We start from the raw sequence: 18635 nt of genomic DNA on the forward strand, positions 1-18635 counted from the left end.
TTACATTTCTGTCCCTTTTTATCACCACATTAAGTGTGATTTAATATACCATTTAATGAAATTAATGAGGCTTTCTCAAAGCATTGGGGGAAAACAGCAAATAATAGTCCTCACAAAATAACAAAGATTGAGGTAAAAGTAAAGAAGGAGGAAACACTTTTAAGCAGAAAATGTCATGAGAATTCGTAAAGAAGAAATGGTAGAAATAGATTTCTGTCTTCTGTCGTGCATGGAATATGGGTGGGCGCCTTCACATCAGTGGCCGTGGTGTGATCCCGTAAGTCACTGGACGGGGCCAGGTCTAGACACCGAGAAGAGACGTCAGCCCATGAGTTCCGCCCATCCTCACCTGGGAAGGCCAACAGTGCCGCGGCCACATGCACACTCATGTGTGTGCCCGCATATCCCTGGTCGGGGGGTGCTAACGCCTGGACCACGGGGTTCCAGAGAAAAGTGTGTGCTCAAGAGTTGTGCGGAGACTAGAGAGGGAAATTGAGGCTTTCCTTGAGCACATCCTGGCATTCTTCAAAGGCACAGCTGCCAGATGGTCACCCTGGGTGGCTGCCGGGCACAGTGGCCGTGTCTGAGCGCTTTACACCTCCACCCTGTGAGCCAGGCCGCAGCCCTCCGCCCGCTCGCCTGCCTGCCCTGGGAGCCCCAGTGCTCCCCCGTGGGCCGTGGTGGGCCGTGGGAGACAATGCGCTCTTCTTCTCCGTGTGGAAGTGTGGAGGCATGGGCCACAGACCCCACGAGCGCACTCGGGCGTGCGACGCCCTCCTGGCCTTAGAGTGTCAGCACCTGGGGGACACCCACACCAGGGAGCCGTCCAGCCGTGTCTGGCTGCCGGGCAGAAACGTTGTCAGGGACGTTGCTCTTAGCTGTCCTCACCTGGACTGAAAGGCGTTTACACTGGAGAGCTCGTGCAAGCAGCTCACACTGAGCCTCACGCCGTGAACGTCGAGCAGTCTGACAAACAGAAGAAAGACGGATGTCCCAGCAGCTTCCCTCCTTTCCTCTGGCCAATCTTTTCTTCTAACAAGAACTAGGATTAGGATCCTTAGGTCAAGACTTCACACCCACACCAATAAATTGATTTTTAGAAAAGCTGCACTTAGGCCGCCTCCCTAGGATATGACTCTGCTGACTGCAGCGCCTTTGCCAACATTGAGTTTTAGCATATGAACCAACATGCTTCCTGACTTGATAGTGGAAAAATGCTATCTCATTTTTATTTGCATCTATTTCTTAAGGATTTATTTATTTGAGAGAGAGTGTGCATGCATGAAGGGGAGATGCAGAGAGAGAGGGAGCGAGGATCCCAAGCAGACTTCCTGCTGATCACAGAGCCTGATTCCGGGCTCCATCTCATGACTCTGAGATCGCAACCCTGACCTGCAACCAAGAGCGGGATGCTTATCCGATGGCGCCACCCAGCTGCCCATTATTTGCATTTAAAACAATCAATGTGCTTATTCATTTAATCTTTAAGGTCATTGGACTATTCTTATCTCACGGTCTTTATATATATATATATATATATATATATATATATATATATATAAAATATAGATAATATTTAAATATTATATTTAAATTATATTATATATCACATATAATATGATAATATAATAATTAATTATAATTAAATTAAATTAAATTAATATTTAAATATAAATATATATAAATATATGATGTATATTATATATTATATCATTTATATGATATATAATATATCAATATGATGTATATCAATATATCAATGATAATATATCATTTATATTATATATTATTTATATAAAATTTTATTTATTTTATTTTATATATCACATGTATTATTTTATGGGGAGTTTAATTGCTACTAAACTATTTTTTAAAAACTAGAAATGTGTTTTCTTTACTAGGTTGTTGTATTATTTACTTATTATTAGTTCGTTTGAATGATTATGCACCTGCCAACTCGTCTGTCAGGAACTTAGATGACAAGACCGACCTGGTCCTCATTCCTCGGGACAGTCCTGGGGTGTTTGCGGGTGGCTCCCCAGCTTCCGGTCAGCGGTGAGTTAAGGGAAAGAAGCTAAGGAGAGGAGACACAGCAGCACGAGGGGCGCAGTCCAGGACCGGAAGGCCCTCCCTCCTGTTCCGAAGCGGTGTTCAAGTGCTTTGCACGCCTAAGAGGAGCCAGACATCACACCCGGGTGCTTTCATCTGTTACCACACCGCTGCAAGGCAGGGCACTTCATCTTTAATAAACAGAAGAGAGCCTGGCGTGTAGGGACATCTTAACCTGTCAAGGTGACAGCAAGAGCAAGCTTCCGAATGCTGATTAGGGCTCACACCCAACTCCAGAGCAGTGCTGAGTGTGAGGACTTCCTGATAAGCGAATCGTGGGCCAGACACATGCGAGCATGGGTCGCCGCTCTGCAGGCTGCATGTGCAGGATCAGGTTTCCAAGGCACATGCTCTGGCTCAGGGAGGCAGAAGGGGATGAGGGTCCCCGTGGATCGTCTTCCATGAGGGCGCTAGTTGCGTTCCCTGCTCACCCCCAGAGCGCCTCACGGACGCACGGCACCTCACTGTGGGTCAGGACTTCGACATATGAACTGAGGGGGGTGACCCCAAACATTTGGACAGCAGCAGGAGACAGCGGCCGGGGCAGGTGCGCTCTGACGGAGCCCACCCTGCTCGGCCCAGCGCGGGCCTTCCCGGGCACAGCACGAGTTCGCTTCTGCACCTGCACCTGCTCCTGCTCCTGCACCTGTTCCTGCTCCTGCTCCTGCACCTTCTCCTGCTTCTGCACCTGCATGAGGCACCCCAGCACCCGCCCCTGCAGGAGAGGCCTGCTCGGGAGCACAGGTGCCTGCCCATGTGCCCGAAACGAGGCTAAGGGACAGGGCGCTGGGCTCCCTGGCAGGCAGCCTTCGTCCCCGGAGGAGTCAAGGGGGGGGCCTTGGCTCAGGGTTCCAGACACCTCCTGAACTCCCGAGGCTCACCCCTGGACAGTCCCCCTCTCTGCTGGATGGGACGCCCTGCAAAGGGACATCCTGCCCTCCCAAGCAGGCTGGCTTCTCGGAGCCCAGCCAGGAGAGCTGGGGCACGGCGGTGGCCATCCCCACGAGGTGAAATGCTCCCGGAGGGAACAGACGCAAACCCTTATTGGAAAGTGTGGATTTTCTGAAATAATTCTGCGTACAACCCTTGGTTTAACTTCCATATCTTAAGATATGAAGATGGCAAAGGAGAAAAGCTATTTCCAGGGCACATGATGTCTGTCTGTCTGTCTTTCTTTTGTTCATTCTTTCTTTTCCTTCCTTCTTTCCTTCATTTTTTCCCTTCCTTCCTTTCTTTTCTCTATTATTTTTTAATTTCTCCCTTTCTCCAGAACGTCTCCAGTTGGTTCCTCCTCTCTTGTATCCCTTGGTCCTCTCCATCCCTCTGTTACGAAGGAAAGGACCGGAAATAACTTCTGTGGGAAAAAAAACTAAATCACAACAGAACTAAGAAAAAGGTCTTTCCATCCCCATGTGTTCCAAGTTAAATCCTGAACGTTCTTATCCCTGATGATGTAAATGACAGGGAAATGTATTATTTAATCGAGGTCCGTGATTTGTTGAGCACACAGAGACAAATGAAGTCTATTGCCCTCCTCCCAATAAAGCCTTTTATTGCTATTACCCGTCAGGTTGGTAAAGAATCCAATAACCAAGTGTTTGTGGGTATCCCACACTAATCCTTGACCCCCTAGATGTGATCATTGATGTAATAATATAACTTTGCATATGATAAGTTTCTCTTCCAATTTAATAGTGCTGTTAAATGACATCACACTAAGATATTCTGATAGCCAACCAACAAAAAATATCAATGATCGATCTTTTTTTTTAATGATCAATCTTTGAACATTATATAGTGAATAAATACCTCTGACATTTCAGGTGCAAAAGATCACTTATAACACCAACCTTAGAGACGGTGATGTCTCCAACAGAGAAAGGATTCTGGAGAATGAAAAACAATAAACAGTAACAGTGAAATGTGACAATGTAGTTCCTAGAACTTGGTGGTCAGTGTTCCTCAAGGGTCCCTGTTCAAGGACATCATAAAATCTAATAGAAAAGGTAGGAATATCTAGGAATGGCCAAACTTTCAAGGGGAGCTGCTGACAAAATAACCTAATAAAGGTAAGACAAAAATTATTTCTCGATTAAAAAATATATATGTAGATCGATTGATCAATCTAGATATAGCAGTAACAAGTTCCCCATGAAATAATGACTGGGCCATGAGATAATGATAGTAAGACTTATTTCATAGAATAAATAAGCACGTTCATTAACTTTTATGCATATTCAAAAGGAGAGCATTTTTCAACTGTCAAATTAATTAATATTTTATTTGTTACACCAAAATTCAATATTGGCAAAGGCGCTATAGTCAAGATATTCCTAAATAAACTGCTGAGGTAAACTGGTACAGTTTTTTCTAAAAACTGGTTTAATACCGAAGATTAAGGGACTTGATGAAAGAATATTAATTCTATCAATTTATTTCATGAACGTGGTCAGAGCTCACTGATATGCCCAAAAGGTGTTTGGTGTTTGGTGTTACATACGATTTTAAGAAGTGAGACAAAGCTAATATCTGATCATAAAGAAATGAAACATATGAAATGTGGGAAGATTTTTTTCAAAACTATTCAGTGACTTCAATAAATCTGATTAAAAAATTAAATATGTAATGACAAGGAAAAATGCTCAGAGCAGTCATAAAACCAGAATAAAAATGTGTTCACAGATTTACTTATATTCTGTGAATATCATATGCGTGTCTTTACCACTACCGCCCTGTTAACTTATGTATGCAATGCATACATATAGGGTTTGAAATAAATACATAAAAAGTGAAAACAGTGATCATCTTTAGCTCTTTTTTTTTTAAGTCACTTTGTTTTCTTTCTGATAATCTTCAGGTTTTCCCAAATTTCCTGCCATGTCCACATACTGTAACTCAGTCATCAATGAAGACATCCTGTAGGAAGGGAAAAGAGAGTCAATGTTGTGCGTGTGACTCAGTGCGTATCTTTTGTTTCGATACAATCGATAAGAACAGACGCTGAAGTTTAAGCTACTAACACACGAGTATATTAAAATATTTTTTTCAGTAATTACTGAAAAAATCCCATTATGATTCAAAAGTGGGATAAGAAGACCTGCCTACTAATCATCAAATATTTAAGTATTCCATTTAATGATGTAATAACAAACTGCTAATAAGAAGGAAACTTTGAAATGTCAAGTGCGGTACAGTCAGCGGTATAACTGATGAAGGAGGCAGCGCTGTCTCGTGGGAGGCGAGGAGGCTCGAGATTCAGATTTCAGCTCCAGTCGGGCCGTGTGACCGGGGACCAATTACTTGGCCTCCTTGTAACTTGATTTTTGCTGGGAAGAATTGTAATCACGGCCTACGTCTTACGGCCTTGCCGTGGGTGCATGTACAGACCTTTGTATGGTGTCAAATGTGTAGTAATTTTAAAGATTATTACTGTTATAATACGTAAGAGGGATGATGTTTTAGTCCGTGACCTCAACCCTTCCGTTGGATATGTGGCCGAATCAAGTGCCTGGAGAGTGTCAGTACAGGACGATAAACCAGGAAGCCTGGGAACAAGGAGTGAGTTGGGGAGGCAGCCCGGAGGAGGTGGCACCTGGGGTGGGGTGAGCACCCTGTGCAGGAAGAGCTAACGCTATGCCCCCTATTGGGGGGTGGTCTGTGAGCAGAGGACTGGCCACAAGGTGTAGGGACGGGGGAGGCATAGCTCACCTTGTTTGGGGCTGTTTTCAGATTCCAGAGAGGCTGGGGGTGTGCCCAGCGGTCCCCGCTTCCTGGCTCCTGGCCTCCTGGTCGCCGTACCTGGGGGAGCTGAGCTGGACGCAGAGGCTCCTCCTCCTGGTGCACCTGCCAGGATGCTGACCCCAGCCTATAACGTGACACCTGCGTCCTTCCTGTCCCTTCACCTCCTGACCCAGGCATTTTGGCCTGTCGCTGGGTCATAGGAGGAGTGAGTACAGGGCAACAGGTTGTCTTGAGAAAGAGCATACCCGCATCGCCTCCTATTGCTAGGACTATTCTACTGGAGTATTAGTTATTGCTGTGACCCCCTCTGTGCCCAATTGATGGATGACACTTTACCAGCAGCGTGCGGCGTGCGTGTGTAAGGTGAATCGCAGATTAGATGGGGTGCTGTGCTCTCCATCGTTCCAGGCCTCCCCCGGGTCTTGGAGCTATTCCTGGGTGGGGGGGCTACTGGGTCTATATAACGGTTCCCTGGAGGGCTCCTCTTTCCCTGCTCCGCGGGAAAGACAGCGGGGGACAGTGGCCGCCGCAGGGCAGGGAGTGCGGCCCGGGGGGGGCCGGGGGCTCAGTGTCTTTGCGTGCTCTTTTCTTGCTGCTCCTTCCTTTGGTTTGGCTCATAAGGACAGGAAGCAAAGTGAAACAGCGGGATTGCGGGACAATGTGATTGATCAAGCAGCAAAGAAAACAAGATTATGCAAGAGGAGGGGAAATGACCACACCGTGTTTTCGGGAGCTGAGCTCCACCATGGAGATTTGGTTGTAGAGGGACAGACGACTCCGTCATCCGTGACAAGGGCCGTACTTAGAGCACCTGCTCCGGGGGGTCCGTCAGGTCCACGTGGACCGTGAGGCAATAATTAACCAATGATAGGAAATCGAGTCAATACTTAGATATTGAGTAATTCTTAGGTTGACTCTGGAGGCATGTTGCTTTGTAGGTCAAAAAATTTGTGAGCTGTGTTTAAAGTGATTTGAATTTTGAGCACTCGTTATAAACAACAATGAAATCTAATGAAGAAATGGTAAACAGTTCTGGGGGTGCTAGGTGATTAGATCCATTAACGAAGCAATTGAATATTTTGAAAGCATTTCTAAAAAAATATTAGGGTATAAATGTTCTTAGGGAGAAAATGAGCTTTATAACAAAAACATGCAAACTACTGGAATTCCTCAAGATAAATTACTTTCAAAATATTTATTTTTTCTTCAAAAATATTGACAAAACTCCAAGTTTAGTTTTTTACCCCAAAAGTAGAATAAAACAGAAAATGTTCCAAACAACTCGTGAGCCAAAAACAATTTTTCAGAAGAATGGTGTTTCTACAAATTCACGAACGAATTGATATAAAAACAAAATTTGAAATAAATCATATGCACTAAGGGGACAATATAAAAAGACAACATAGACACAGAAGACTAGTAGCTTATGGGATATAATTGCTTACTCATCAAATTTAATAAAAAGCCATCGATTAAAACATTGCAAGGCGAACGGAACATTTCTGATAATAAGAAAATTCAGATAGTTTCATTTGTATATATGTTATATACTGAAGTGTTTCACACACTCACATATATTATATATACATTTATATTTAATTAATAAAATTAACAAAATTATGACAATCCCCTGAGTCATAATATGTGCAATATATGTACAATAAACAATGTTTATATATTTTTTTGAGTTCTTCAGCTGTGTCAGTCGTTGGTGTGTATGCAGGAAATGATTCCTTCGGTGGCTTGTGAGATTTCTCAATGGTTTCTGGTCCTGTATTTAGTAAATTAATTTTGCGTGAGACGATTTGGCATTGCTTCTCCTTGCTTGGGGTGACATGAGCTCTCCATTAGAGGCAAAGCGTTGTTTTAGACTTGGGTCCCGGAAGCTCTGGGGAATCAGTCGTAGAAGATGTCACTTGGCTTCCAACAGAGGTGTGGGGAGCATGAGGGCCTCCACGACGCCCCCCTGCCGGGGACGGGGTGGGGACCTGGGAGGCGTCCAGGACCCGGTGTGATTAGGAGCCAGTCACGGACACACGGCGAAGGAGGTCCCCTTGGAAAGGACAGAGACAGCAGTTGGCATTAGGTAGGGACAGTGATGTGCATCCCTCATCCCATGGTCTCCTTAAACACGGTCAGGAGAAACCACCGTCGCTTCACTGTGTGGCAGTTCCTCGAATCTCCGACCCACCTGAAGTGAGGTTCCACCTACCCCGCGGGGCTGCAGTGAACACAGAAAGAAGGCGTGAGCCGAGGAGGCACAGTAGCAGGCCCCTGTGGTCGCTGGTTTTCCATCCCTTCTCCCGCGATCCACAGCCCCGTCCTGGGCCCTGCCCTGCCTCGAGGGCCTCACAGCGGGGCCTGGAGGGCCCTGTCGGCAGCCGCAGGATCTGAATTCCTGACAAACCCTCTAAGGCCAGAGCGGCAGTGAGTCGGGGGCCCTGACACCAGCATTCACGCCACCGCCTCTTCCCTCCAAAGAACAAACCAATGAAGAGGAGGTAAAAGAAAAGAAAGAATCGGAGGAGCGCACCGGGGTAGCGATGCGGGAAATATGGAGCTTGAGGCCCAGGTGGGCTCTGGAGGTCCGGAGCCTGCTCACTGGGGTCCCCCCAGGAATCCTCACGGCCCTGAGTCAGAGGACGGGATTTTTCATTCGCTCTGGGACCTGCCAACGAGCGGGCTGCACACTTCGTCCCCGGACACCTGGGGTGTTGGCGGCCTTGGTCCCGGGGGCCGTCTGTCGGGGAGCCCCCAGCCCTCTGGCCCCCCTCGCCCTCAGCACCTACGACTTCCCTGCTGAGAGGCCCTGTCGGTCCAAAGCAGCTTCGCGGAGCGGCCGCCCCCAGCACACACCGTGGGCTAGTCGGAAACACAGACCACAGGCCCTGCGGGGTTGGCTCACACAAGCACATCCACCTGCTCGCGAAGCCCGGAACCTACCAGACTCCCAGAGAGGCGCTGCGGGTCCAGGTGCCACCTGCGTCACCCGGAAAGCTCCTCTCTACTTCCCGGCATCCTCCGAGGGCACGGAGCCCGTCTGTCTTCTCTGTTTCGGGTGACACTGACTCTAGTTTTAGGCTCCTTGCTCTCTCCCATTGATGTTCTGTCCGTCATTTATTGTTTGTGCATCTCTTCTCTCCTGAGCGACTTCAAGGCAAAGGTCTCCCAGCACGAGGAGGCAGCGGTCGTGATGGGTGACGCTCGGGAAGGCGTCACCCAATCAAGTCCAAACATCCCTCGGGAGAGCGCGACAGGCGAGGTCCCTGTGGCCAACGGTGTTGCGGTGACAGCAGGTGTGGACCTGGTTTCCCACCCCCAGAGACGGGGAGGCCCGAGGGCCGAGGAGGAGGGGCAGGGAGGAGAGGCACTCCTCAGGGGTCTCCGCGGGCGGCTGGACCATCGGGGCAGGATGCTCGGCCGGGTCGGTCGGGTCGGCACCCTTGGAAGGAGGAGGAAGGAGCAGTCCGGGGACTCCTGGCGGCCTTAAGCGGCTGTGGGATGTGCAGGGCACCCGGAGCTGAATCGCCCCTGGGGACTGGCCTGCCCTCGCCGGCCCCTGGCTGCCCACTCTAGGCCTCCTGCCCCAGCCCCCAGCCAGAGGTGTCGCCGTGGCCAGCAGGGCAGGCTGCCCCCAAGGGTTCCATCGTCCTGGAGGCACTGGATGCACCTGTGGCTGGAGCCCCGATGGTGCTGGGTCCCCCCCCACCATGGGTGTCACAGGGCAGGCTGCCCCGAGGGTCCTGCGGTCCCAGCGATGCTGGCTGCACCTGCGGCACCTGTGGCTGGAGCCCGACAGTGCTGGGTCCCCCCCCAGGACACCCTGCCCTGGATGTCAGCTCGCCCACTGTGTTAGGGTGCTCCCCAGACTCCCGAGCAGCCATATAGGACTTCTTATAAGAAAGTGGCTCCCAGCATCCTGGACTGAGAAATCCCAAGATCTGCAGAGTGGCCAATGGCGCGACTCCAGGCCAGAGGCCTGTGGGATCAACACCCGGGAACCTCGAGGGCCGATGGCCTGGTTCCAGACCAAAGGCTGGCAAGATCCAGACCCAGGTGGAACCGATGCTTTGGTTTGAATCTTAAGGCAGGAAAAACAAAACAAAACAAAAACAGTAAAAAACTAATATCCCAATATGAAGGCAGTCAGGCAGAAAGAATTCTTTTCTACTCAGGAGAATGTCTGCAATTTATTTTTTTCTATGTAGTCCTTCTGCTGATTAGGTATGGCCCACCCACTGTAGGGAGAGCAGTTGGCTTTGCTTCATGGATGTAAATGGTAATCTCGTTCAAAAAACACCCTCACGGAGACACCCAGTCTACTGCTTGACAAGTGTCTGGACACTCAGTAGCCCACTGAGGTTGACACAAAAAAAAAAATAACCGCCTCACCCACTTTCCACATAAGTTAGTAGACTCTTGAGTTCAGGAACTTATCCAGACCACAGAGCTACTGAGTTGTTAGCGAAGAATCAAACTCACTTCTGCACGCTTTCAGCTACTCTAGGTCCAGTCTCATTATGACTGTTTAAATATTAAATGCATTTAATAGGGGATCCCTGGGTGGCGCAGCGGTTTGGCGCCTGCCTTTGGCCCAGGGCGCGATCCTGGAGACCCGGGATCGAATCCCATGTCGGGCTCCCGGTGCATGGAGCCTGCTTCTCCCTCCTCCTGTGTCTCTGCCTCTCTCTCTCTCTCTATGTCTATCACGAATAATTAAATAAATGTTTAAAAAAAAATTATAAATGCATTTAATATAAATACTATTAAAATGCAATTTTAATTTAAATAACAGTAATACAGTTTTAATATTTAAAACATAAATGTTTAAATTAAAACATTATTTTCTATTTTATTCCCATGAATGCTTCCCTTTTTTATTTTTTTTCCAGAAATGGCCAGAAAAGTGGAACTTCTTAAAATGTGTGATGCAGAATGTAGAAGTATGGAATTCAAATTTAAGCCTGAGAACTATGACTTTAGAAACCAATCTCCTATATATATGTGTGTGTACATTTTATGTATAAGGTGTCTATGGGTAATAAGCGTCTGAAAGGATCGGTGTTCTTTTACTTAACATTTTATGTGATATTTTATCCTCGGCCACAGAACATGCTTCCCCACGTTAGCTCCTCATCAATGCATATTTTCTAGACTTTGCATGATTTAATAGCTACATCAATAAATAAGAAACTACTTTCATCTTTATCTAGAACTTTATCAGGAATGCAGTAACTTTAGAAGGCTCTACCGTCAGTCCACATCCGGTGAGACGACCATCCCCGAGCCCTTGGTAAAACCACCATGAGTTCTAGATTTGCCACTGCTAGTGGCGAATAGGTTCAGATGGAGAAGCTCAATGGTGTCACATATCATTTCTTACTTCTGACACTGCTGGTGCAAGATATGATCTTGCTGTTTGATGGCCTTGCATTAATTATTCATGAGCTCTTCTACTTCATCCACTTTGCATCATTAACGTCTTAGAATGTGCCCCACTTTCTAGGGGGTCAGTAGGCAAGCGGCCCTGGCTGGAAATGCGGAGGAGCAAGCACGATTTTATGGTAGCTCTTTGAGTTTTACCGACTAATGGCTTTATTTGGTTTCTTTCAGTGAAAAAGGCCATTGAGCTGAAGTCAAGAGGAGTCAAGATGCTGCCCAGCAAGGACAGTAGTCACAAAAACTCTGTCTGTAAGTCCTTTTTCTTTTTATATAAGGATTGCTTTGTCCATTGGGGAACACAGAGACAACGGATGGGTTCTGGAGACGGAATCCTAGAAACCGTTTTTCTCCCTTCATGTCTCGCTACTTTTCTACTTCCAAAAGTATTTTCTGGAAGAAGAGATGTGCCTTGGCTTCACATTGTTGGGGAAGAATGTCATGAAGACATTCTCCTAAATGTATCTTAAATCCATCCTCCCCCTCGCCCTCCTTGGTCACCGCGAGCCTGGACCTTCCGATTTCCCTCGTAAATACATGTTCCACTGCCCGGTACTTGGATCCCAGTTTCCCTCTCCAGTCCTAGGTACACCGCACACACCCAGGCTGCTGTCTGGAATATGCAGGTCTGCTCTTATCATTTACCTATGAAGGTGTTCTGAAGAATGGTCTGAAGAGTAACACAGCTTTAGGTCAATGCCTGACTCTTTCCGAAGAGGAAAAAAAATAAGATGGCCATGCCCGTACGGGTTCCATTTGGAACACGTCGCCCATGGTAGGCCCTCAGTCGCCAGCCGTATGCATCTCCTGCCACCTGCTTCTCCTGTGTCTGCCCCTGCGAGCCTCTCGTTATTACTCAGCTGAAAAGGTCGCCTCGCTGTGTCTTGGATGATGTCACTGCGCCTCTCTGGCAGAAGTGCCCTCTCTCCTTTCACTGAACGCAGAAACCCAAGTGATGCTTAAAGCCTTCTCCTTTGGGGTCTTTCCTGACCCTCCAGGGCACAGTTAGCTGCTCCATGGTTTGTTGCCCTGCTGCTGCACTCTTACCTCTGTTACAGCATTTATTTTGTCACAGTTTCACTGTGGGTTTCCCTGCAGACCAGCAGGCTCCCTAGCGGTACCGAGGTGGGGTTCTTTCCAGTGCCGTCCCATGCGCCATGCTCTTTTTAAGACTTTCAAGCTGTTGGGTTGCCTTTTCTATTCATGACTGGTGACCTGTTTTACATGCTAACCTCTTGATGTTCCATATCCAGTATTTGGGATCTACACATTTTACCTCTTTTCCCACGGCCTAGCATTTAGTAGAAGTGGAAGGCTTGAGATGGATCTCTGGACCTCCCTCAGCTCAACCAACTCTATTTTTTATCTGCATTGATATATTGGGCTTCTGCATGAAGTTTTATCCATGACAAGTATTTTATAAAAGCAAATAAATACCACATTGTTTTTTTGTTTTGTTTTGTTTTGTTTTGTTTTGTTTTGTTTTCATTCAGAGGCGGAGGGAGAGAGAGGCAGAGACACAGGCAGAGGGAGAAGCAAGCAGGCTCCATGCAAGGAGCCTGATGTGGGACTTGGTCCTGGGTCTCCAGGATCACACCCCAGGCTGCAGGTGGCACTAAACCGCTGCACCACCAGGGCTGCCCTAAAAGCAAATAAATAAACAACAATATGCATCCTTTAAAAATCCACTTTGAAAAAAAAATAAATAAAAAAATAATAAAAAAATAAAATAAAAATCCACTTTGTAGATTGACCTACTGCTGCTTTCTCAATATCCCTATTCTACGACATCCTACCCATCACTTACGTAAATGTAACAATGATCCATTGACTATTTGGTGGCCCCGTTCCATGCAGCTGAAGTGGATAGAGAGGTAGATGCAGACCGCTACCAAGTGCTTGTGCAACGACGGTTGATTGGCTGCGTGATGCCGCTATTCCCTGGCACTTGATAATGGCAGAGAGGTAGACACAGCCCCCTAGGATGTAGGCATCAGGTACAGGGGGTGTCTTAGATCTTTCAGGCTACCATAACAGAGTACCCAAAATTGGATGGTTTAAATTTATTTCACATGGTTTCATGGCTGGAAACTGTGAGATCAAGGGAGACTCAAGGTTGCTGGGGACTTGCTCCCTGGTTCATAGATGGCTGCCATCTCATCGTACCCTTATATGGTAGAGGAAGAGAGCATCTCTCCTTTCTCTTCTTAGAAGGGCACAGTTCCCATCATGCGGGCTCATGCTCATGATCTACTTACCTCCCAAAGGCCCACCTCCAAATACCATCACACCAGGAGTTAGGATTTCAATAAAACAATTTTGAGAGGATGAAAAGATTCAGTCCATCTGAGGGGTGGATTCTCTAAACTTTGACTACCTCAGGTCCTTAGGTACCACACACACACACACACACACACACACACACACACACATGAAGCAATCTGTAAGTATTTTCTGTATGCCTTGTTTGATGATCATGGAGAAGATCAAATGTGAGGATCTATTCACATTCAACTGGACTGAAGGAAAGGATGGAATCCAAAAGAAGGCGGAAAACAACTGAGGGGCAGAGGAAAAAAAGGAAAGGTTTTGTCAATAAAGCTTTCATATTTGTTATTGTTAGTTTCCAATTCTGGATGTTCTATAGGGTGGGGCATGTGGCACTTATAATAATTTTGAAATTATTTCACACCTCACAGAAATGTCCCGCAGTGAGGTAGACCTGCTTGGCAGGTGAACCCCTCTACCAAATCCATATTAGGCCCAGCGCTGACCCTAACTGCGAGAGCCAACTTAGGCAAAAGCTTTCTTTTTAAGCAGAAGGTCTCTTTGTAAGCTTTCTTTGTAAGCAGTCCTTATCTGCACATGAACTGACAGATGCTTGCTTACTGGTTTGATGTGAGAAAACGTTCTGTCCTTCCCCCCAGTGATACTCAGCTTTTGGTTTCGGTCAGACATGAGCCTGAATCATTAGAAAACAAAGAGGATGAAGAAGCTGAAGGCCTTGTAAGGTCAGCAATGGAATAAGTGATAAAGTGTTATTTCCATGGACGGTGTGGCTAGATTCTAAGTGGCATGTTTCCTAGGGAAATGGAGGTGGGTTTTGAGGATAGAGAGACAGGATTCGGTGGCTGTAAATGCATGGATGGTCGCCAAGTCCAGGTTTCATCATTTATGACATTAAGGCAATAATGACTTTTGTCAAGTGGATAAAGCGAGGTGTTTGCAGATTGTCCATTCCAGGATATGGCGTATGATGGGCATTCAACAGACCAAACCCATCATGGACTTCCCATCTAGACATGGGAAGAGAAGAATGTAAGTAGAAGCTCAGCCAGGAATTTAAATTTAGCACAGGGTCTTACTTCACAGAGGAGGAAGTAAGATCCAGACCACGGGACTTATTTCTGCAATCTTAGAGTAATAGTTTGGCCAATCCTCAGAGGTGAGCCTAGAACATAGAAAACTAGCATTCCTGCTTTATCCTAAGAGCTGGGTTCTCATGTAGATCACAGCCCCTGACGTTCTCAAAATTAAACCCAAGCATACAAGTATAAGTATCCCTTGTACAACTTGCACAGTTATCCTGACCTTGGTTCTTCCGTTTGAAAGTTTGGATAAACGACTAACAAAATATCCCTTAAATATGTTCAGCGCAGGGTTGACAGCTGTTGCTAGCTGTCGTCCCACCTCACCCTCCGGTGACCTGTGTTTTAGTGTTTTCCACTCTATTTTGACATGTTTTGATGTTGTTCATGTGTCTCTCTTCCTCATGAGACCTCCCATGGAGGAGGGAATGTGACAGTCATGACCAGGCGATTATCTTTTTCCTCCAGAACATTAGACGGTGTCTGTTGTGCTGTGCTCCCACAGCGCCCTTTTAACAGAAGCTGAACATGCGCAGACACAATGCAGTGCACCCCTTATGGATCGAGGTCGTGTGCTGCCCATTGCTAGGTGCATGTGGGGGGCGGGGGAAGCAAGAATGTGAGGCCTCCTGTTGCCTCCTGCACAGTCCCCTCAACCTGGCTGTCCTCCCACGTGCAGAGGCCAAAGGTCACAACTCTTCCCAGGCAGACTGACCTACATGACTCTTCCTCCTTAGTTGCCTCTTTGAGCGCTGATTGTTTACCCCTGTTGCTTCCAGACGAAGGACTGATAATCGCCCAGCTCTTGGTGACGGGGTCCTGGGTTACCGACCAGGCCTGGTGGCATCCCTGGATTTACTCTGATATAGGTAGCCCCTTGGTAAGTAGTCAGTCTTGCGTTGTAGTACTCCCCTCCAGGGTGGCTCTGGTTCCTGTTGGGACCCTGTGAAGAGGATAGAAACTGCGCGAGTTTCTGGTCAACCACAGAGGCCAAACCACCCAAAGACTCAGGTGTTTGGAAAGAAAGAAACAAACAAAAACACTAGACGAGGCAAGGAATCATGCATTCTGGCAATACTGATCCAAGGCTAGGCAAGCACCAGGAAGAGAGACAGAGGCTCTGGCTGTAGAAATGGAAGGATGGGACAGGCTTCCTCAAGGAACTCGTGGTTTAATGATGGAAGGATGATACCATTTTAGTCGCACTGAAAGGATGTCCAATGTGCCATGTTTTATAGCAAGAGCGAGTAAGGATCTTGCAACTCATACATGAAGGAGGTTTATACCAATCTGCAGTACCTGGTACGTAGATTAAAAACAGATAATCCATTGTTTCATTTGTAACATAAATAGTTCCCATATCTGGACACACAACACAGTCTGGATTCTAGAATCTTAGCATATCTCCGTCCGGGCCAGCGTGTATTTCCTTCCGGCGCCTGCCTTGATTATCCATTCGGTCCAAGATGAGCTCCATGAGATCAGAGTTCTCCTCCAGACACCCCTTCTCAGCTGCCACCCTGCATAGGATTGTGGGTTGCACGTCCTCATCCTGGACGGCCCAAGCTAAGAAGCACTTAGCACATACTTGCTGAGTAATTAAAGGAAGGGAGGGGAAACATAGGAAAGGCTTACTTTCCCTACTGTGGAGCAAAAGGTTTACACGCTCTCTCTTCTACTCTTCTCGATGGAATTGATGAATCTTTTGTGAATTTTGCTCTGGAATCACGATGTTGGCCACTTTATTCACCCAGCCCTGATTCCTGTTACCAATTAACCCTGAGTAATTCACATTAATCCTTAACATGTGTAAACTTAGTCACATAGGGTGGGTGAGGACGGCCCAGGCTGTGCAGCTATCTCAGCCTACCTATAATGAGGACAATTAATTTCCTACGGTCACTCTTTGAATGAAATGACGTAGAAGTTTTTTGGTTTTGTTGTTGTTGTTTATCAGGCTCATTCATTATAGATTGATACTGTTTTCAGAAAGTCTCCAAGATAGTGAAGGAATTAATGCTGCCTATTGCTCTACAGTTCTAATTATTTTAAGCTTTGAAAAGATTGCAACATAAATGGGCAGCATCACGCAACAGCAGTGCATCTGGCATCAGCTCAGTGAGCAGCCCTCCCCGATCCTCCCCGGTCTCCCTGAGTGATGCCGGGCTCGCCTTTATTCTGAGCTTGGATCCTCTCAATCCCAAGGGATTATTAAACTGCCATTGCCTATTGTTAAATGACAGCAAACAGTAGACATAGTTTCTTCTCCCCCTTCTCTTTCTTGACGTTCTCCTCACCTGAATGCTGTTTGAGCAACCCCAAGTGCGAGAACCAGGAGGCTAGATAATCCGTTGGTGCCCTTCTAACTCCAGCCTCTAAAACTCTGTAGGGAGGATGATCAAGGAGAACCTTGGTTGTTATTTTGCAGCTAGAGATTGTTTTCCCCATGTAAAGTGAAAGACAAATGACTTTACAAATTCAATATTGATGTGTTGTAAGTCGCTCGGATGAATTGATGACACATGCTGTGTATTGACCTCTGCAGTCACAACAGCTAACCCCAGGATGGTAGGGCCTTTGATGCATAATCATTATTTAATGTAAAGGAGAATAAAACATTGTGGAAAAATGGAACAATATCTTGCATTGTCTTATAAGCCCTTGGGTAAAAATAACACTAGAACATTATAAAATAAATGACCCAAGAATTCTTCTACATTTGACTATAAACCATTGTTTTTTCAATGTCTTTGTTTCTACATACAATTTTTTTTCTACCTTGAGAAAAAAATACCTGGAGCAAAATAGCCCAAGTTGCCAAATAGTCCCATTAATGAAAAACATTTGACCAACTATTGTCTTCTGTGATGACACTAAGTAGCTGCATCCTTCTCTGGCTTCTCTTTTGTCTCATAAATACTTATTTGGAAGGGCAAACGTTAAGACTTTTGTAGCTCTGTTTTTAGAATGACGCTGCAAAATGAAGTCCTAACTACTTTATACAGCAAAAGATGCCACCACAACCATATAACGTCTGAGTTACCTTGTTAACACGCTGTGACTGCTTACTCCACTTTCTAAAGTACACTCTTATCAACGGTTTTCCATTTATATGCCTGGGGTCATAGTGCATTTATCCACTTATCAGTTTAACTGCTACTTTCATAGACTTTTTTTGTCTTAAGTTTGGAAAAATTTAAGAACACCTGGGATATGCTAGTGTGTAAAATTCTCTTTTTGCTTATATTCCGATGAGCTCAAAAAACAAGGATTGATCTTATGTCTTGCATAGCTTCTTGCCTTCTTCTCAGACTTTAAGGTCAGAAAGGTTATCACAAAGTCCCAAGAAGAGACTCTCATATCAGCCCTTCTTCTGTAAAGAGTGACGAGTGGAAGCTAAGCGGGGGGGAAAAAAAAAAAACAGTAACCGATAATTCTCATTAGTGAGGTTAAAACAAGAGATAAAGACAAGGCAAGCCATCCCATTTACTGCCATCACTGGGAAGCAGTTGCTATATGATCCACTTCTAGAAGGGAATGAGACGTGCTCGCTTTATTATCCTGGACTTCTCTCTAGATTCCATACTCTGACATCCACCTGCCCACCCAAACTTTTCATGCCCACATGTAGCAGGCATCTCCCCCTCTTACCAGATCTCCCAGGCCCTAGAGCCTGCAGCCAGCCCTCCCTCCCGCCGCCAGCAAGCCCGCTCTCTCCCCACACACCTCAGGGCCAACCATTTCTCTTGACTTCCCAACCGCCATCATCGGTTGCTGCATGCACCTCATCGGGCTGTCCCACCTGCCGCTTCCCCATGGTGGCCTCCACTCCACCCCCAGAGTCACCCAGGAGAAAGAGCAACCACTTCCAGTCATTCTGCTCTCAACCTTCCCCAGGTTTCCATCACATCCCCAGAGAACCCAGGGTCCCTAGGAAGGCCCACAGGACCTCCTTACCTCTGCTCTATCCCTTCTCCC

The 18635-nt window shown here is 46.5% G+C and overlaps 1 protein-coding gene across 1 annotated transcript in view; it reads left to right on the plus strand.

Annotated features, from left to right (window-relative positions):
• Positions 1 to 18635, plus strand: part of CSMD1 (CUB and Sushi multiple domains 1) — a 1877909-nt gene that overhangs the window by 1234197 nt on the left and 625077 nt on the right. Inside the window, exon 7 of the mRNA XM_041753151.1 lies at positions 11464 to 11541. Within this exon, the coding sequence (XP_041609085.1) occupies positions 11464 to 11541 (78 nt within the window). The remainder of the gene's footprint in view (positions 1 to 11463; positions 11542 to 18635) is intronic.

The sequence above is a fragment of the Vulpes lagopus genome, chromosome 4 (genome assembly GCF_018345385.1).
Source record: "Vulpes lagopus strain Blue_001 chromosome 4, ASM1834538v1, whole genome shotgun sequence".
Taxonomy (NCBI): domain Eukaryota; kingdom Metazoa; phylum Chordata; class Mammalia; order Carnivora; family Canidae; genus Vulpes; species Vulpes lagopus.